General features: G+C 45.9%; 1 protein-coding gene across 2 annotated transcripts in view; it reads left to right on the top strand.

Moving 5' to 3' along the window:
• Window positions 1–13,963, top strand: part of CCSER1 (coiled-coil serine rich protein 1) — a 741,465-nt gene that overhangs the window by 208,476 nt on the left and 519,026 nt on the right. For both annotated transcript variants that reach the window (XM_066632826.1, XM_066632827.1), the window contains exon 5: window positions 10,763–10,973. In XM_066632826.1, coding sequence (XP_066488923.1) covers window positions 10,763–10,973 — 211 coding nt within the window. The remainder of the gene's footprint in view (window positions 1–10,762; window positions 10,974–13,963) is intronic.

A 13,963-nucleotide genomic window follows, 5' to 3' on the forward strand; every position in this document is an offset into this window, starting at 1 on the left:
AAAGAGTATTGAATTTCAGCCTCCTGCACATTCTGAAAAGGAAAAGACACCAGCCAATATTTATTCTGAGTGGTTCTGAAGGTAACATTTTCAGGAAGTCCCATTCAGTTTGTACCATCTAAGAACATAAGAACAGCCCCACTGGATCAGGCCATAGGCCCATCTAGTCCAGCTTCCTGTATCTTGCAGCGGCCCACCAAATGCCCCAGGGAGCACACCAGATAACAAGAGACCTCATCCTGGTGCCCTCCCTTGCATCTGGCATTCTGACATAGCCCATTTCTAAAATCAGGAGGTTACACATCATGGCTTGTAACCCGTAATGGATTTTTCCTCCAGAAACTTGTCCAATCTCCTTTTAAAGGCATCCCAGATGCCACGCCAGATTCCATCACCACATCTTGTGGCAAGGAGTTCCACAGACCAACCACACGCTGAGTAAAGAAATATTTTCTCTTGTCTGTTCTAACTCTCCCAACACTCAATTTTAGTGGATGTCCCCTGGTTCTGGTGTTATGTGAGAGTGTAAAGAGCATCTCTCTATCCACTCTGTCCATCCCCTGCCTAATTTTGTATGTCTCAATCATGTCCCTCCTCAGGCGTCTCTTTTCTAGGCACATCTAAGCACATCTAGGCAGATCTAAGCACATCTTCTCTGTGCTTGTGAGGCCCTTACTGCTAAGTCTTGAGAAATTTGTCATAAACCGTCTGCGAGGGCTACAGTTCCCAAACTTTTTCAACTGGTAGCCCGTCTTGACCTCTGGACCATTGGCAGCAGCTCCCCATTACAGCTACAATCCTATGCATTGTATAGGGTGGCGGGTTATTCATGAGGTTTCCGTGGCTCCCTGGGGAGCTACAGCTTACAGTTTGGGGACCACTGTGCAAGGGGATCAGCCTCATATGGGACTGGGATAGTGTCTGGAAAACAGAGTGGTTTCAGAATATTCAGGAGCTGACCTCATGACTTTAGGTCCAGTTCTTACATTGCTCTGATGGCATGGGAACCACAATAGTACCTTTCTTTGCAGTGCTGTGGACGTAATGTGAAAGGTCCTGAGCTTTATGGGAGGAACCCATGCTGCATTTTTTCCTCATGCCAGCATTAGTCCAGTTTTCCAAGCTTTGACACTGGTGTGAGAAGGAGCTGCAATTTACAGCACCTATAGCTTTCTATGTCTACCTAAATAAGATGTGACAATGTGTGCAGTACATTTTATTTTGTTGTAACTGTGATTATTATCAGATGGAATGGGAAAGCACTGAAGGACCTGTCATGAGAATGGAACTGTAAGCTGGTGGAATGATATTTGGGGGAATAGAAAACATTTCTGTGATATGAGTATTATCAGGTCTTCTGTTGTGTTGAAATCCAGCCAGTTTAGGCCTTTGAAATGTTGAAATTCTTCTGAATGTTTCTTCAAGGGGAAAAACATGCACACACTCACAAGTTTCCAAAAATCATTGTCAAGAGGACTGTGTTAATGACTTCATTAAACCTTTGAAATCCAAATTGGAGCACCTTGAAACAATTTGCATCCACCCTAACTTGGGCCTCATTTGTGTATCCTTGTGTGCAGAGACTGATAATAACAACATATTTTATTTTTTTGCCTGATTTTTCTCCCAGAGGTGACTTTGAAAAGTCACAGCTTGAAAATTGACAATAAATGGCGCTCAGTGGTAAAAGCTGTAAAATGTCAAATGACATGCACCCAACTCCACACTCTGCATTATAATGATCCAGCTTGCCTGCCATACAAATTTTCCAAAGTATTAGCTAACAGAAAGAGAAGTTTGGAGAGATGCAGAGCCGGACACACCAGCCAGTTAGGCTTGCTTATTTGGACTTGGCTTGATTTAGTTCCATTGACTTCAGTCAGTGGAATGCAATCACCATAATTTATCTCAAATTGGTTTTTGGATCAGGATGTAAATAGGCTGAAATTAAATTCCATTTCATGGAATCCCAAGGAGCTAAGGGGGAAAGGGGAAAGATGATCCCACAGTTACATATTTGAGTCTTGTTGAAAGTATAGCCATTGTTGAAAATAAGTACCATTTAAAGTAATCACTTAGTAGACCCACAGCCATTGTGTCCCCAGCATCCCATGTGGGCAACAAGTCTGAGTATATTGGAAAATGTAAGATCCTAGGAAATTTCTAGACCCTCTCCCGGATGCAAATTACCCCCTTTAACCCCCTCTCCTAGGCTCTGGTGTGGAGCATATTGAGCATGCTCCAGGTAGTCTGTTTTGAAGAAGAAACCAAGTAAGCAAGGAGTCAGTAGCAGAACAATCTCAGAATGCCCCAGGCTTCTTGCCTCCTTCTCTGTTACCGCTTCCATCCCCCGCCAATTGCTTCTTCAGGCCAGGCTAGGCAAAGTATCCTGGGACCAAAACAAGAAATCACGGAGAGGAATCGATCAGAACAGCATCATAGCAGCCCCTTGCTTTCCTTTGAGCCCTGCTGCTACCATGACTTGTTCACGGTAGCAGAAGAAGAGCAGGATCAGAAGGCAGAGTGAAGCAGCTGGGTGGGGGGAAGTCGCGGGCAGGCAGGCAGGCAGGCACAGGATGCAGGGTGGCTTGCCAGTTTGCCAGTTTTCTCACTGTCATGGATGGTCCAGCCCTGTAGACTATATAGTTATTCTTATAACATCTTTCTACAGTAGGTCAGAATTAACCCTTTATTACAGGTAGGAAATTGAGCAGTCGAGTAATGTGGCTGATGTGAGATTTGAACTGGAGACTTCTTAATGCACAGCTCACACTCTTAGTCAACTCAGGTTGCAATCCACTTTCCTGAAAGTAAGCCGCATTGAACAAAATAGCACTTACTTCTGAGTAGACCTGGTTAGGATTGCTAACCACGAGCATATAGCAACTGTCCTCTAATTTTAAATCTAACGATTTGGGGTATGAATAGAAAGAAGATTTAAGAGTCCACACATGGCTGTTGTTTTGTTTATGAATTTCACAATGTTGGATCCTCATCTCACACGTTGATGGCTCCCTGGCTTTAAGAACAGCCTCTCCATGAGTATGGTACCTTGTGCATCACAGCACTCAGTTCAGATCACATACTGTGCATATGTAGTAACTTTGGCCTGGTTTGAATTGACTGACTGTTAATTTCATCCAGGTTCCATAGGCAGCCGTCTCCTTGTGGTCCATTCATTGACATTCATTCTTGTGTCCATTCCATTCTTGTGGTCCATTCATTAACACACAATAGTGTGTTATTCAGTTTGTAGGACAGTGAGGTTTAGCTAGAGAAGCATTTTCTGTGCAGATGATGGATTTTTGGGGGGAGGGGGGAATCACTTTAGTGATTATCTGTTACTTGAGTTGATTATAATGATGGCTGGATATTAAATCTTTCTTTTCTTTTGAAACTGGTTGCGATTCTGTTTTCTAAATGAAAGTGTAAACTTGTGAGAAGGACCTGACTTCAGGTTTGACTTCTGTATAGTCCTTTGATTGGAAAGTACAATACTTAGGAAATACTGTAATAAACGACAAACATGATGGTTAGGAATTATTAATTAATAATACTTAGGAATTATTGATTTTTGCACAATCAGACAGATGTTATCGACTGGTTTGTTTTATCCAGACATTGGGTTCTTCCCAAGGATGCCTGATTTATCATGTTTTGATGTTATAAATATTGTTACAAAATGTAAACTGTCTCAGTAAAACTGCTTTTTGCAATTGATTGATGGTAATCTCTGTGGGCCAAATCCTATCCAACTTTCCAGCCCTGGTGTAGAAGTACCAATGGGGTGTGTGCAGTATCTGTGGTGGGAAGGTAGTTATGGAAGCCTCCACAAGGTAAGGGAACATTTGTTCCCTTGCCTTGGGGCTGCATTTCAGCTGCACTGGCCCTGGAAAGTTGGATAGGACTGGGCCCTGTAGCCCCAATGCTGTTAAAGTGCTCTTCGAGGTGTTTTAGAATTGCTCCGAGGAATAAACAGCAGCAGCAACAATATTTGGTATCTAAGGCTTTGCCAAAACTTCTGTTTTAGACCTAAAGCTTTTGACAGTATATTAAAGGTCTGCTGCCTTTTTCATCTGCTTGTAAATCTCTCCTGAGGCACTGTTTTGCTTGTGTCTTTCTTGCTAAGCTGATAACAAGAAGTGCAGATCCAGGGGGTCCATTGTGTTTGTTGAAGCTAATTCTACTGCAGCAGTGTTGCAAGCCCTATTGATGAGAACTGAGAAGATTAAGCTAGGTTATCTGGGAATCTTAGTGTCAGTGAAGTTTGAATTTTCATAAGCTGTCCGATATCATGGATACATGGATCAGTAAAGAAGGAGATTTAAAAGCCCAGAAAGCATCCTTCTTTTATTTGCTTATACACTTACACATGTGTCATTGTTGACACTGTATGACACAGTGGGATGTGTCATCTTGCTTTGGGAAGGTTTTTAAAACTTTCTGAGCTTCCCCCTTGCTACTTACTCAACTTTTCATGATCCCCCAATTCTTGTGTACATTCTTGTGCACGTGTGCATGAGAATCTGTGGATCGGGGTGAAGGAATATTACTATTAAGGGTATATTACCATTAAGAAAATCTATATACCACTTTCCAACAAATAGTTCTGATTCATGCTGCTAACTATGTAAACAAAGTGGCTTACATAGCAAAATAAATCAGGATGTCTGGATAAATTAAAAAGAAAGATTTTTTTTTCATGTTAAATTACATGTGCCAGGTCAGATTCCCTGGATGAAGCCAGACCAGCTTCCCTAAAGAGGGCATTCTAAAGAGAGGATGCCATTTAGCCATAGTACTGCTCTTTTCCCTTCATTCCTATTACTGCTGTCAGAGCTTGGCAGGGTCTGAACCAGTCAGTGTGGTCCACCAGGGCATTGTAAATCTCAGAAGTACAACACTTCATTTAAGTTGATAAACTCCGGTTTATGTGAAACCATGGCTGAAACACTCAAATTGAATTTTTTTTTCTCTTTTTGTGGACTTCCACTGTTCTATTGACAGCAACTGTTACCCTGCACATGCCTGATCTTGTCTGATCTTGGAAGCTAAGCAGGGTCAGGCCTGGTTAGTACTTGGATGGGAGACCACTTAGGAATACCAGATGCTGTAGGCTTATACCATAGTCTTTTGAGACTGAAGGTTGCCAACCAACTGTTCTATAGTCTTGTGGGAAAGAATGGCTTTATGCTACATTTAGCTGTCTGCTATCTCTAGCATGTAGATAAAACACAGATCTATGACATGCACCGGGGACTTATATTTGGAGAATGAATCTACGCAGCAGTCTTAGAGCCCAGTCCTAGGCACATCTACTCAGAATTAAGCCCCACTGTTAACAAAGAGACTTACTCCCAGGTGAGGATAGTGCCCAGTCCTATCCAACTTTCCAGCACCGAGGCAGCTGTGCCAACAGGCTGTGTGCTGCATCTTGCGGTGGTGATTGTGGGCAATGATGGAGGCCTCATAAAGGTAAGAGAATGTTTGTTTCTTTAACGTGGGCCTGCACTGTGGCTGCATCAGCACTGAAAAGTTGGATAGGATTGGGCCCTTAATCTTTTCCCTACTTATTTGACTACATGTGGGTATTGCTTTTCTCTCCCAAAACCACAATAACAAGAATACACAACTGTTCACATGTTTTTAAACTTAACTGACATGAAGTTTCTCAAATTATTCTTGAGTTTAATTTTATTAAACTTATTAATCTTATTAAAAGTATCTTTTTCAATCTAGTACCTTGTCACAAGTGAACACTACAATTTTATACACAAACATACAAACACAAATAGACATTGTTTTCCCCACAAATCAATTGCAGCTCATCCAGCCATGAAAAATTACTCTTCTGATTTTTTAAGGTGGTAGTAGGAATCGAGACAATATAGTAGTTGGATATCAGAGCATCTAAACTGTAGTATTCCTAAACTGTTATTTTCATTGTGAACCACAGGATCAGAATACTACTCTCCTTTTGATCATGACACAGTGTGGTGCTCAGTTTTAAGGAAATAACATATGGGAACAGATGTCAGAGTAAAATGAAATGAAATGTTGTAAGTTGAATGTTGTATTTTGCTTTCTGAAGACTGATCTAAGTTCCAGCCAATTCAACTGGGCTCTTCTCTAGATTTGTGTTCTTTAATAGATGTTTTGCCTGCAGTAATGTTTCTTATGAAAGTAATAATATGTTCATATTATTCTGGGTGCAACCGGAGCTCCCCTTTGACCGGTGCAAGGGATTGCACTGACCAAACAGTGTCACAAAAGTGCCATAAAGCACTTTTGCACCACTCCTAGGGTAGATAGACTGGTGTGCAGTTGTGTGCCAGCCTCCCCGTGCCAACGCAAGCCTTGGGCCCGGGAAATTGGTGCCAGTCAAACTCAGCCAGTGCAGGGGAGAGGGCGAGGAGAAGGCATTTCAGGGTGGGGGGAAGGAAGGCAGCAAGCGTTCCTGGGGGCAGACAGGCGGACAGGAAGCGGGAGGCGGGGCCAGGATCCAACACTTACGCTGGATCCTAGTGCTGTTCCCGGGCAACCTGGGAGCTCCAGGCTGCTCAGATTTGCACCACTGATTTGGGTGACTCAGATCCAAGTATCCCCATTGGGGCTGCTGTGGCTCTCCTCGGGGTAAAGGGAAAAGTTTCCCCTTGCCTCAGGCCGAGCCTCAGACAGCCCCAAACTAGCACTTGGGGCTCAGGCCCACCAGCCTGCCTGTTTCAGCTCAAGTTAGGATTGTGCTGTCCAATATTTGTTCTTTAATTAATAGATAATAGCCTGGCATAGGTGAGCCATGACAAGAGCCATGGCCTTGTGTGCCACAGCGGATCCTGGCCCCATCCAGATCTGCTGAGCTCAGCAGCGGTGCTGTTACTGAATGCTGCAGATGAAAAGGGCTTGTAAAGGACTGGCAGCTGGACAAGGCCAGTAGTTTGGGGCTGGGGAAAAAGGCAGGGCTGGAAGGCAGTCGGGAAGGAGCCTTGGAAGGGGAAGGGAGGTGAGAGGAGGAGCAAGAAAGAGGAAAGGAGAAGGAGGTAAATGAAAAGGAAGGGGAGGAGAATATGATGAGGAATACAAGTGTAGAAACTGGGGCCAAAAAGACTGGTGGAAAGAGGAAAGGAACATAAAAGCAAAGAACTGATGAGGAACTTAGTAGGAACAGGAGGAATAATACCAGGCAAAAAAGAAGGAAGGCTAAAGGGAATTGGAGGGGAATGAGGACACTAGAGAAAGAAGAAGGCAGAGGAAGCAAAGGGAGATAGAATGAAGTAACAAGGCAGAAGATCCTCAATCTAGCTAGAAGAAAGTTCAGCCAAGGAATAGGACGGAGCGGCAAGCCTGTATCTTTGAGGGTATATGCATCTGGCCCTGTGATCACGAGCTCAACAAATGAATAAAAGAATTGCATAGCAGAAATTTCAAACGCGTGAAATCTTGAATGGGCACTAAGTTTCAAGGGAACCCATGTAACTCGGACCTGGGAGGAAGAGCATCCCAAAGAGATGACACAGCCCCAAATTAGGTTGTGGGCCAATGAGCAGTACAACCACTGTCATCTTTTAATAAGAAAAATAGGATCTTATAGGGATGGGTAGAGGCATGGATCATGAAATGAGATCCGGGAGCAGATGGAAAGGGAGGGATGAGAGTGAAATAGCCTGATATGTTGTTGTTGTTGTTGTTGTTGTTGTTGTTGTTGTTGTTGTATTTATACAACACTATAAAAGTGCAAAGTGGCATACAAAGAATGAGGAGAGGACCTCGTATTCTAAAATTTGACAAAGGGAACCACAGAGAATCCCGATCGCCCAATTACAAGCAGGGAGTTTGGAGTTTGTATGGCCTGATGAGCCCCTTCCCCTGCAAGGGGATTGGTGGAGAGCTGTTGCTGGGGGGAGCAGAGGTATTTTAAGGACACAGCAACAGCCCCCCTTCCTTCTTTGCTCTTGGGCACCGAGCGGACACCCACCCACCCGTTATGCAGTCTGAGTTTTACTGGTCGCCGTTTGAGGCCAGGTAGGAATTTTTTGTTGCTTGTCAAGATTGGATGACGACAGGCAGTTTTCTTGCCTACCCCAGATTACCATGGGTACAGGGCTGCGCCCCTATAAATATAATTGGTCACTTTATGTTGGCAGGTGGTGCGGTAGAGGCGTGCTTGGGACTTTGGAGTGCACCTTTAGACAGCATAGGCAGGCCAGAACCCAATAGCAGTCCTCAGGGGCTCAGCGGCACGAGGACATTGACTGGGGCCCTGGCCAGGACCGTGGGGGTCCTCCTCAGAGGCTCAGCGGCTCGAGGCAGCACAGCCCGTTGTCCAGCTGCCTTCCCCTTATGGGACAGACCTGGATGAGCTGCGTCGCCCAAGAACGGGGTGCAGCTTGGAGTCGGGTGCACATCCAGCCTGGGGGACAAATTTGGTTCTGGGGCTGCCCAGTGGTCCCGCCTCCGCACCACACAGGGGTTTTCGCTGCCCCTTTCTTTAATCCTTTCTGTATAAAAATGCTAATAAAGTTGTCTTTTCTCCCATGTGTGTTGTCTTGAGTGTTCATTGGACGGTGCCCAGACAAAGCATCCGTGCACAGAGGGGGGGGAGAGAGCGAGCGAGCGAGCGAGCGAGCAGGGATGTGGTGCTGAAGAGGCTCTCATTACATCTGGGGAAGCTGGTATAAGGAGAGCCTCCTTGGAAGTAAGCAGGTGGGGCAACTGCAGTGCTTTTCCATGGACTGTAATGGGCTGGTTCTGCCTCACCTGCCATACCTGCACCACAGGTGCCGAGAGAGGGAGGGAGGGAGAGAGAGAGAGAGATAAGGGTAGACGGGAAGAATGTGCATGCATTTCAGCTCAAACTTACATGTAGTTAAGGCAAGCTTCAGGGACTGATGACCCAATCCTATCCCCTTGCTGTGCCGGCAGAGCATATGTTGCTGCAAAAGTGCTATAGAGCACTTCGCAACAATACTACTCCCAACAAAACTAGTGGGCGGGCTGGAGCCTTCCTACTGGCACTGGTGGGTCTGCCAGACCAGCAAAGTCTGGTGCAGGGTTGGGGGATGGCAAGGAGAGGGTGGAACGGGGGAGGGAGGTAACGGGGTTGTAGGTACGTAGGTGTATTGAGCCCAGAAGAGGAGCAGGATAGGCACCACTGACACATGCCATATCCTATCCCTTTCCCCGGGCCTGATCTGCCAAGTATGGATCAATTCAGACTTGTGCCAGCTATATTGCTGGCACAGGTCCCGTTGTGGCTGCTTGGGCTTACCCAGGGGCAAGGGGACAAATGTGAGGTGACCTCCAGTAGTTGAAATTCCCCCACAGGATGCAGCAGAGCTTGTGCCAGCACCTCTGCATTGCGGTGCAGAAATTTAGTTAAGCCTGGGCTGTAAAAGTTTGTAACAGATGGGATTGAAGGAGGAATTAAGATCGGTGGCATCCCACATGTGTTCAAGCAGGCAGGCAATCATAGGTGCAGCAAGGGAGAAAGGGAAGAGACCACAAAGTCTGAATTTTTTTCAGTGTTGTAAAAGGAGGAGTGGCATAGTTTGCTGTTGGACTGAATATGAGGAACCGGGTAGATGGGACTCGTCAGCCTGGGAAGGCAGCTCATCTAAGAGAAGGAAACTGTGACCTCAAACCTCCACTGCCGTGTGGCTATATCCAGTTGTGGAAAAGGCTTCAGGAGTCAACCTCGAGGCAAAATCCAGAGCCGGAGTCCCTGAGGCAGTTCGCGGCTGTACACAGTCACGCTCTGGCAACTCCTGCGACGCCACTGGAACCAATCGTATTGGCTTTTGCCTTTCCATTGGACCATTCCAGCGACGTGGAGAGGGGGGATTTGCTGCACGGGTAACAGCCTATCCACCATACCTTCTTTACCCAGGCTTCATGCACTGGAGAGGACACTCCAACTTTGCCATACGGTGTCGGCACAACACGGAAAGCAGCAGTTTACCGGTTATAAGTCTTTGCTCGATTGGCGTAGAGCGTGACGCCAGGGGCTGCTTCCGACGGTGGGAGAGATCATCGCATCTCATTGGGCAGCTACCGCCCGCCTTAAGCTGGGCAGTCCCCAGCCAGTAAGGTGTTGCCTCGACAGATTGAGGCAAAGAGGCAAAGAAGGAAGGCCACAGCCAGGGAGACACATCAGGGACAGACTGCACTTGCTCCCAGTGTGGAAGGGATTTGTCACTCCCGAATCAGCCTTTTCAGCCACACTAGACGCTGTTCCAGAACCACCATTCAGAGCGCAATACCATAGTCTTTCGAGACTGAAGGTTGCCAACAACTGAATATGAGAAACGAAGGTGCGAGAGGTGCCAAAGACACGGGCCCAAATCCTAACCCACTTTCCAGCACTGGCATAGCGGTGCCAGAGGGACATGTGCTGCATCCTGCAGTTGGGTGGCACTCATGGAGGCTTCCTCAAAGTAAGGGCATGTTTGTTCCCTTACCTCAGGGCTGCGTTGCCCTTATGCAGGTGGTGGGTGCATTCCCATTCGTGCCTATTTTACAGCTTTTAGTGACTGTAAAGAGTACATGAGGAGAAGAGGGCTTAAACATGAAAAGTGTTTTCTCGTAGCAGCAAATGTAGCTGAAAATGTTGGAGACTTCTGATTCAGGTCATTTTATTCATCAAGTAGCTTGGTGTGCAGTGTTAAATACATACCATTTCAGCTTTAACTGTACTTTATCTTTTAACAAAGCTTCTAAAATATTAGTACTAGAAACTAATGTTTTTTTTTATGTTATATCTTGACAGGAATCTTTCTCTTAAGTTGTCAAAAGATATGGATCGAGGGGAAGCTCGGTGTCCTCGGGTCAGCCAACTAGCCAGCAGCCCTACTGTGGAGTGGCCTTTCACGGCCATTGAAGATGGCGGAGGGATGGAATCTTTGCCCTTCCGGTTGATGATGCAGGACTGTATGGCGGTCAAAACATTGCTGCTGAAAATGAAGAGGGTTCTTCAAGAGGTAAGGGTTTAAATGACTGAAAGATCCTAACTAAATGTCCGCAGGGATGCAGTGGTGTCAGTATGGGGTATGCTGCATACTGTGGGGGATTTTTGGCTGCCGGAGGTTTTCTCAGGTCTCCTTAACCCCGTGCCTTTGGTTAAACCCTAGTAATTGACTATGGGTCAACTCGGACCTGTGCCAGCAATATCACTGGTGCAAGTCTGACTTAGGCTGCAATCCTAACCACAGTTTCCTGAGATTAAGTCCCATTGAACAAAATAGGACTTAGTTCTGAGTAGACCTGTTTAGGATTGTGCCCTTAATCTGTATGGGTGGATTGGGCCTGGGAAGGGGTTTAGGATTCAGTGTGTGCCTCCACCACTGATACCACCCCCTCCTGGGTCCAGTACATACGCTCCATCCTAGTTCTGCCCTCCCTTCCCCTATTCGACCCCCTTTCCCATCGTGCTTCACCCCCTGCGAGGACGTACCTATTCCAGGGTACTGTGTTATTCCGTCGGTGCACACAGGAAGTCTCCAGCCTTCCCACGGGTGTGCTTGCTCCTTTTTTTTGTGAGCACGCATTCTGCTAGCGCAGGCCTTGGATATGATTGGGCCGTGTGTGTGTGTCTGCACACGAACATGCATGTGATTGGAGATGACTTAGAGCCAAATTAATTGCCCTCTGGGTTGATCTTCTAACACTCACTGTTACGAAAGGAAATTGTGTATATTGCAAGTAAGCCCTTAATTGTCAGATAGAAATCATGGTATCACCTTGTTGGTATACCTCTACTGCTTGGAGGTAAGACAGAATCAGTGGCTGTAATCTTGTGCATGCTCTGTTGGGAGTAAGCCCCATAGAACATAGTGGGTCTTACTTCTTTTTTTGGGGGGTACGTACAAACACCCCTCTTCACCCCCCCAGGTGACATGATCCTAGGGATTGCATTGCTGCCTCTTCCCTTCTCCCACCCCTTAAAGGGACGGGAAACTACATGAGCTAGTAGGTCACGACCCACCAGTTTGAGTCGACCACTGCTAAAGCAGTGTTTCTCAAACTGTGGATCAAGTGAGTCCCTATTCATTTCAATGTGTATTTTATTTTTAATAGACTTGATGTCAGCACGGTATGTGACTGCAAGTACCAGCTTATGTAGTTTCCCCTGTCCCTTTAAGGGGTGGGGGAAGGGGAGAGGCAGCGATGCGATCCCCAGGATCATGTCACTTAGGGGGGTGAAGGAGGGTGTTCACTATTTACTAAGGGCTGCTGCAAGCTGCAGGAGGTGCAGGGAGTCCCGCGCAGTCCTCCGCGGGGCTCCCTGAGGCTTAGAATGTTGGACAAAAGTGATCAGAAACCACTTCTGCAGGATCGTGTCATTGCCTTCACCTCCTTACCCGCAAATACCTCCTTTTTTACTCCTGAGAAGTTTGGATAATATATTTTACATGACCAGGAGCCTTGGCCATAGGGCGCTTTAGGCAGTGGTGTCACTAGGATTTGTGTGTCATCACAAGGATTTGATCACAAGCCTGTGTGTCATCGAATGCAGTGATTGATATATAACATGATGGTATTATTCCTCCAAACTCTGATTTTAGTGATTTTGAAAACTTGTAGAGTCACACACACACAAATTACTAACACCTTATTACAGCAGTTCTCAAACTTTTAGCACTGGGACCCACTTTTTAGAACGACAATCTGTCCAGGTCCCATTGGAAGTGATGTCATGGGCAGAAGTGACATCATCAAGCAAATTAAAATAAATAATTATAAATAATTAAATTAAAATAAAAGAAATAATTAAATAAGGGGGAGCTAGTCCTGTTCCACCAAGTGAATTTTCTCTGTAGTCTGCCTGCAATAACAGCCCCGCAAAAAGAATGAGTGAGATTTCCAGCCCTCCCCAGTGTCCAGTTTAAAGTTCTTCTATTTCAAGCTTATCAAGATAAAAACCCACCTGGCTTTACAAGAGAAAAATAGAAAACATTCCCCTTACCAGTTCAAGCCTCTTTTTTGTCCTTTTTAGTGTGGGGGGGAGGCTACCTTCTGGAGCATTTGTTGCGCTCCAGTTCAATTGGATTGGGACCATTCTGGTGTCCTCACATTCCCCTTTACCTGGCCTGATCACAAGCCAAGGCACGTCTGCCTACTCGTGAGTAAATGCGACTGTGTGGCTTAGTTTCGCTTTCCATAGGGCTCAATACAGGAGGGAGGGACCTCCTTCTCAGGTGTTTTTGGGGGGCTGCATTCATTGGATCAGGACCATTCAGATGTCATTGGAGTCCTCTCAGCCTGCCCTTTCCGATGGACTAAGGCAAGTCCACCTTGTAAACGCGTCCGTGTGGCTTAGTTTCACTTTCCATAGAGCTCAATACACTCGCAGCTGGGAGGGAGGGACCTCCTTCTCGGGTGTTTTTGGGGGGCTGCATTCATTGGATAGGGACCATTCTGGTGTTGTTGGATTCCTCTCCGCTTGCCCTTTCTGACGCACTAAGACACACCTACTTGCAAATAAACGTGTGATACGACTCGATTTCACTTTCCATAAGTTTCCATGCATTTTTTGGTTTCCTGTTTTTTGGCCATAACTTTTGATAGAAAGGAGATATTTCAGACTGCTTTTTGTATTGCATTCCACTGGAAATTCCACATTCAATGGTATATGGCATGACAGGGTTGCTCCTAAACCCACGATTTTAGCGTGTCATCCCCCCAAGTGTGCGGCACCCCCCTTGCACATCAACCGGTGCGGCCCACACACCCCACACTCCCCTAGCAACGCCACTGGCTTTAGGTAGTTGTGATATGTTGCAGCTCTGTACCAACCAAACATCTCAGATTAAAAGGCTGTTATAAATGTATTAGATTACAAATCTCTCCAGATTTCTTCAGCTAACCAAGTTTGTAATTAACCAGTGTACCATTGCTGATTTATTCAAGAAGCCTTCATTTAAAGCAGTCTCCTTGTTTTTCATCAAGTAACTCATGCTACAAATGGGTA

Source organism: Tiliqua scincoides, chromosome 6 (assembly GCF_035046505.1).
Source record: "Tiliqua scincoides isolate rTilSci1 chromosome 6, rTilSci1.hap2, whole genome shotgun sequence".
In the NCBI taxonomy this organism is placed as follows: domain Eukaryota; kingdom Metazoa; phylum Chordata; class Lepidosauria; order Squamata; family Scincidae; genus Tiliqua; species Tiliqua scincoides.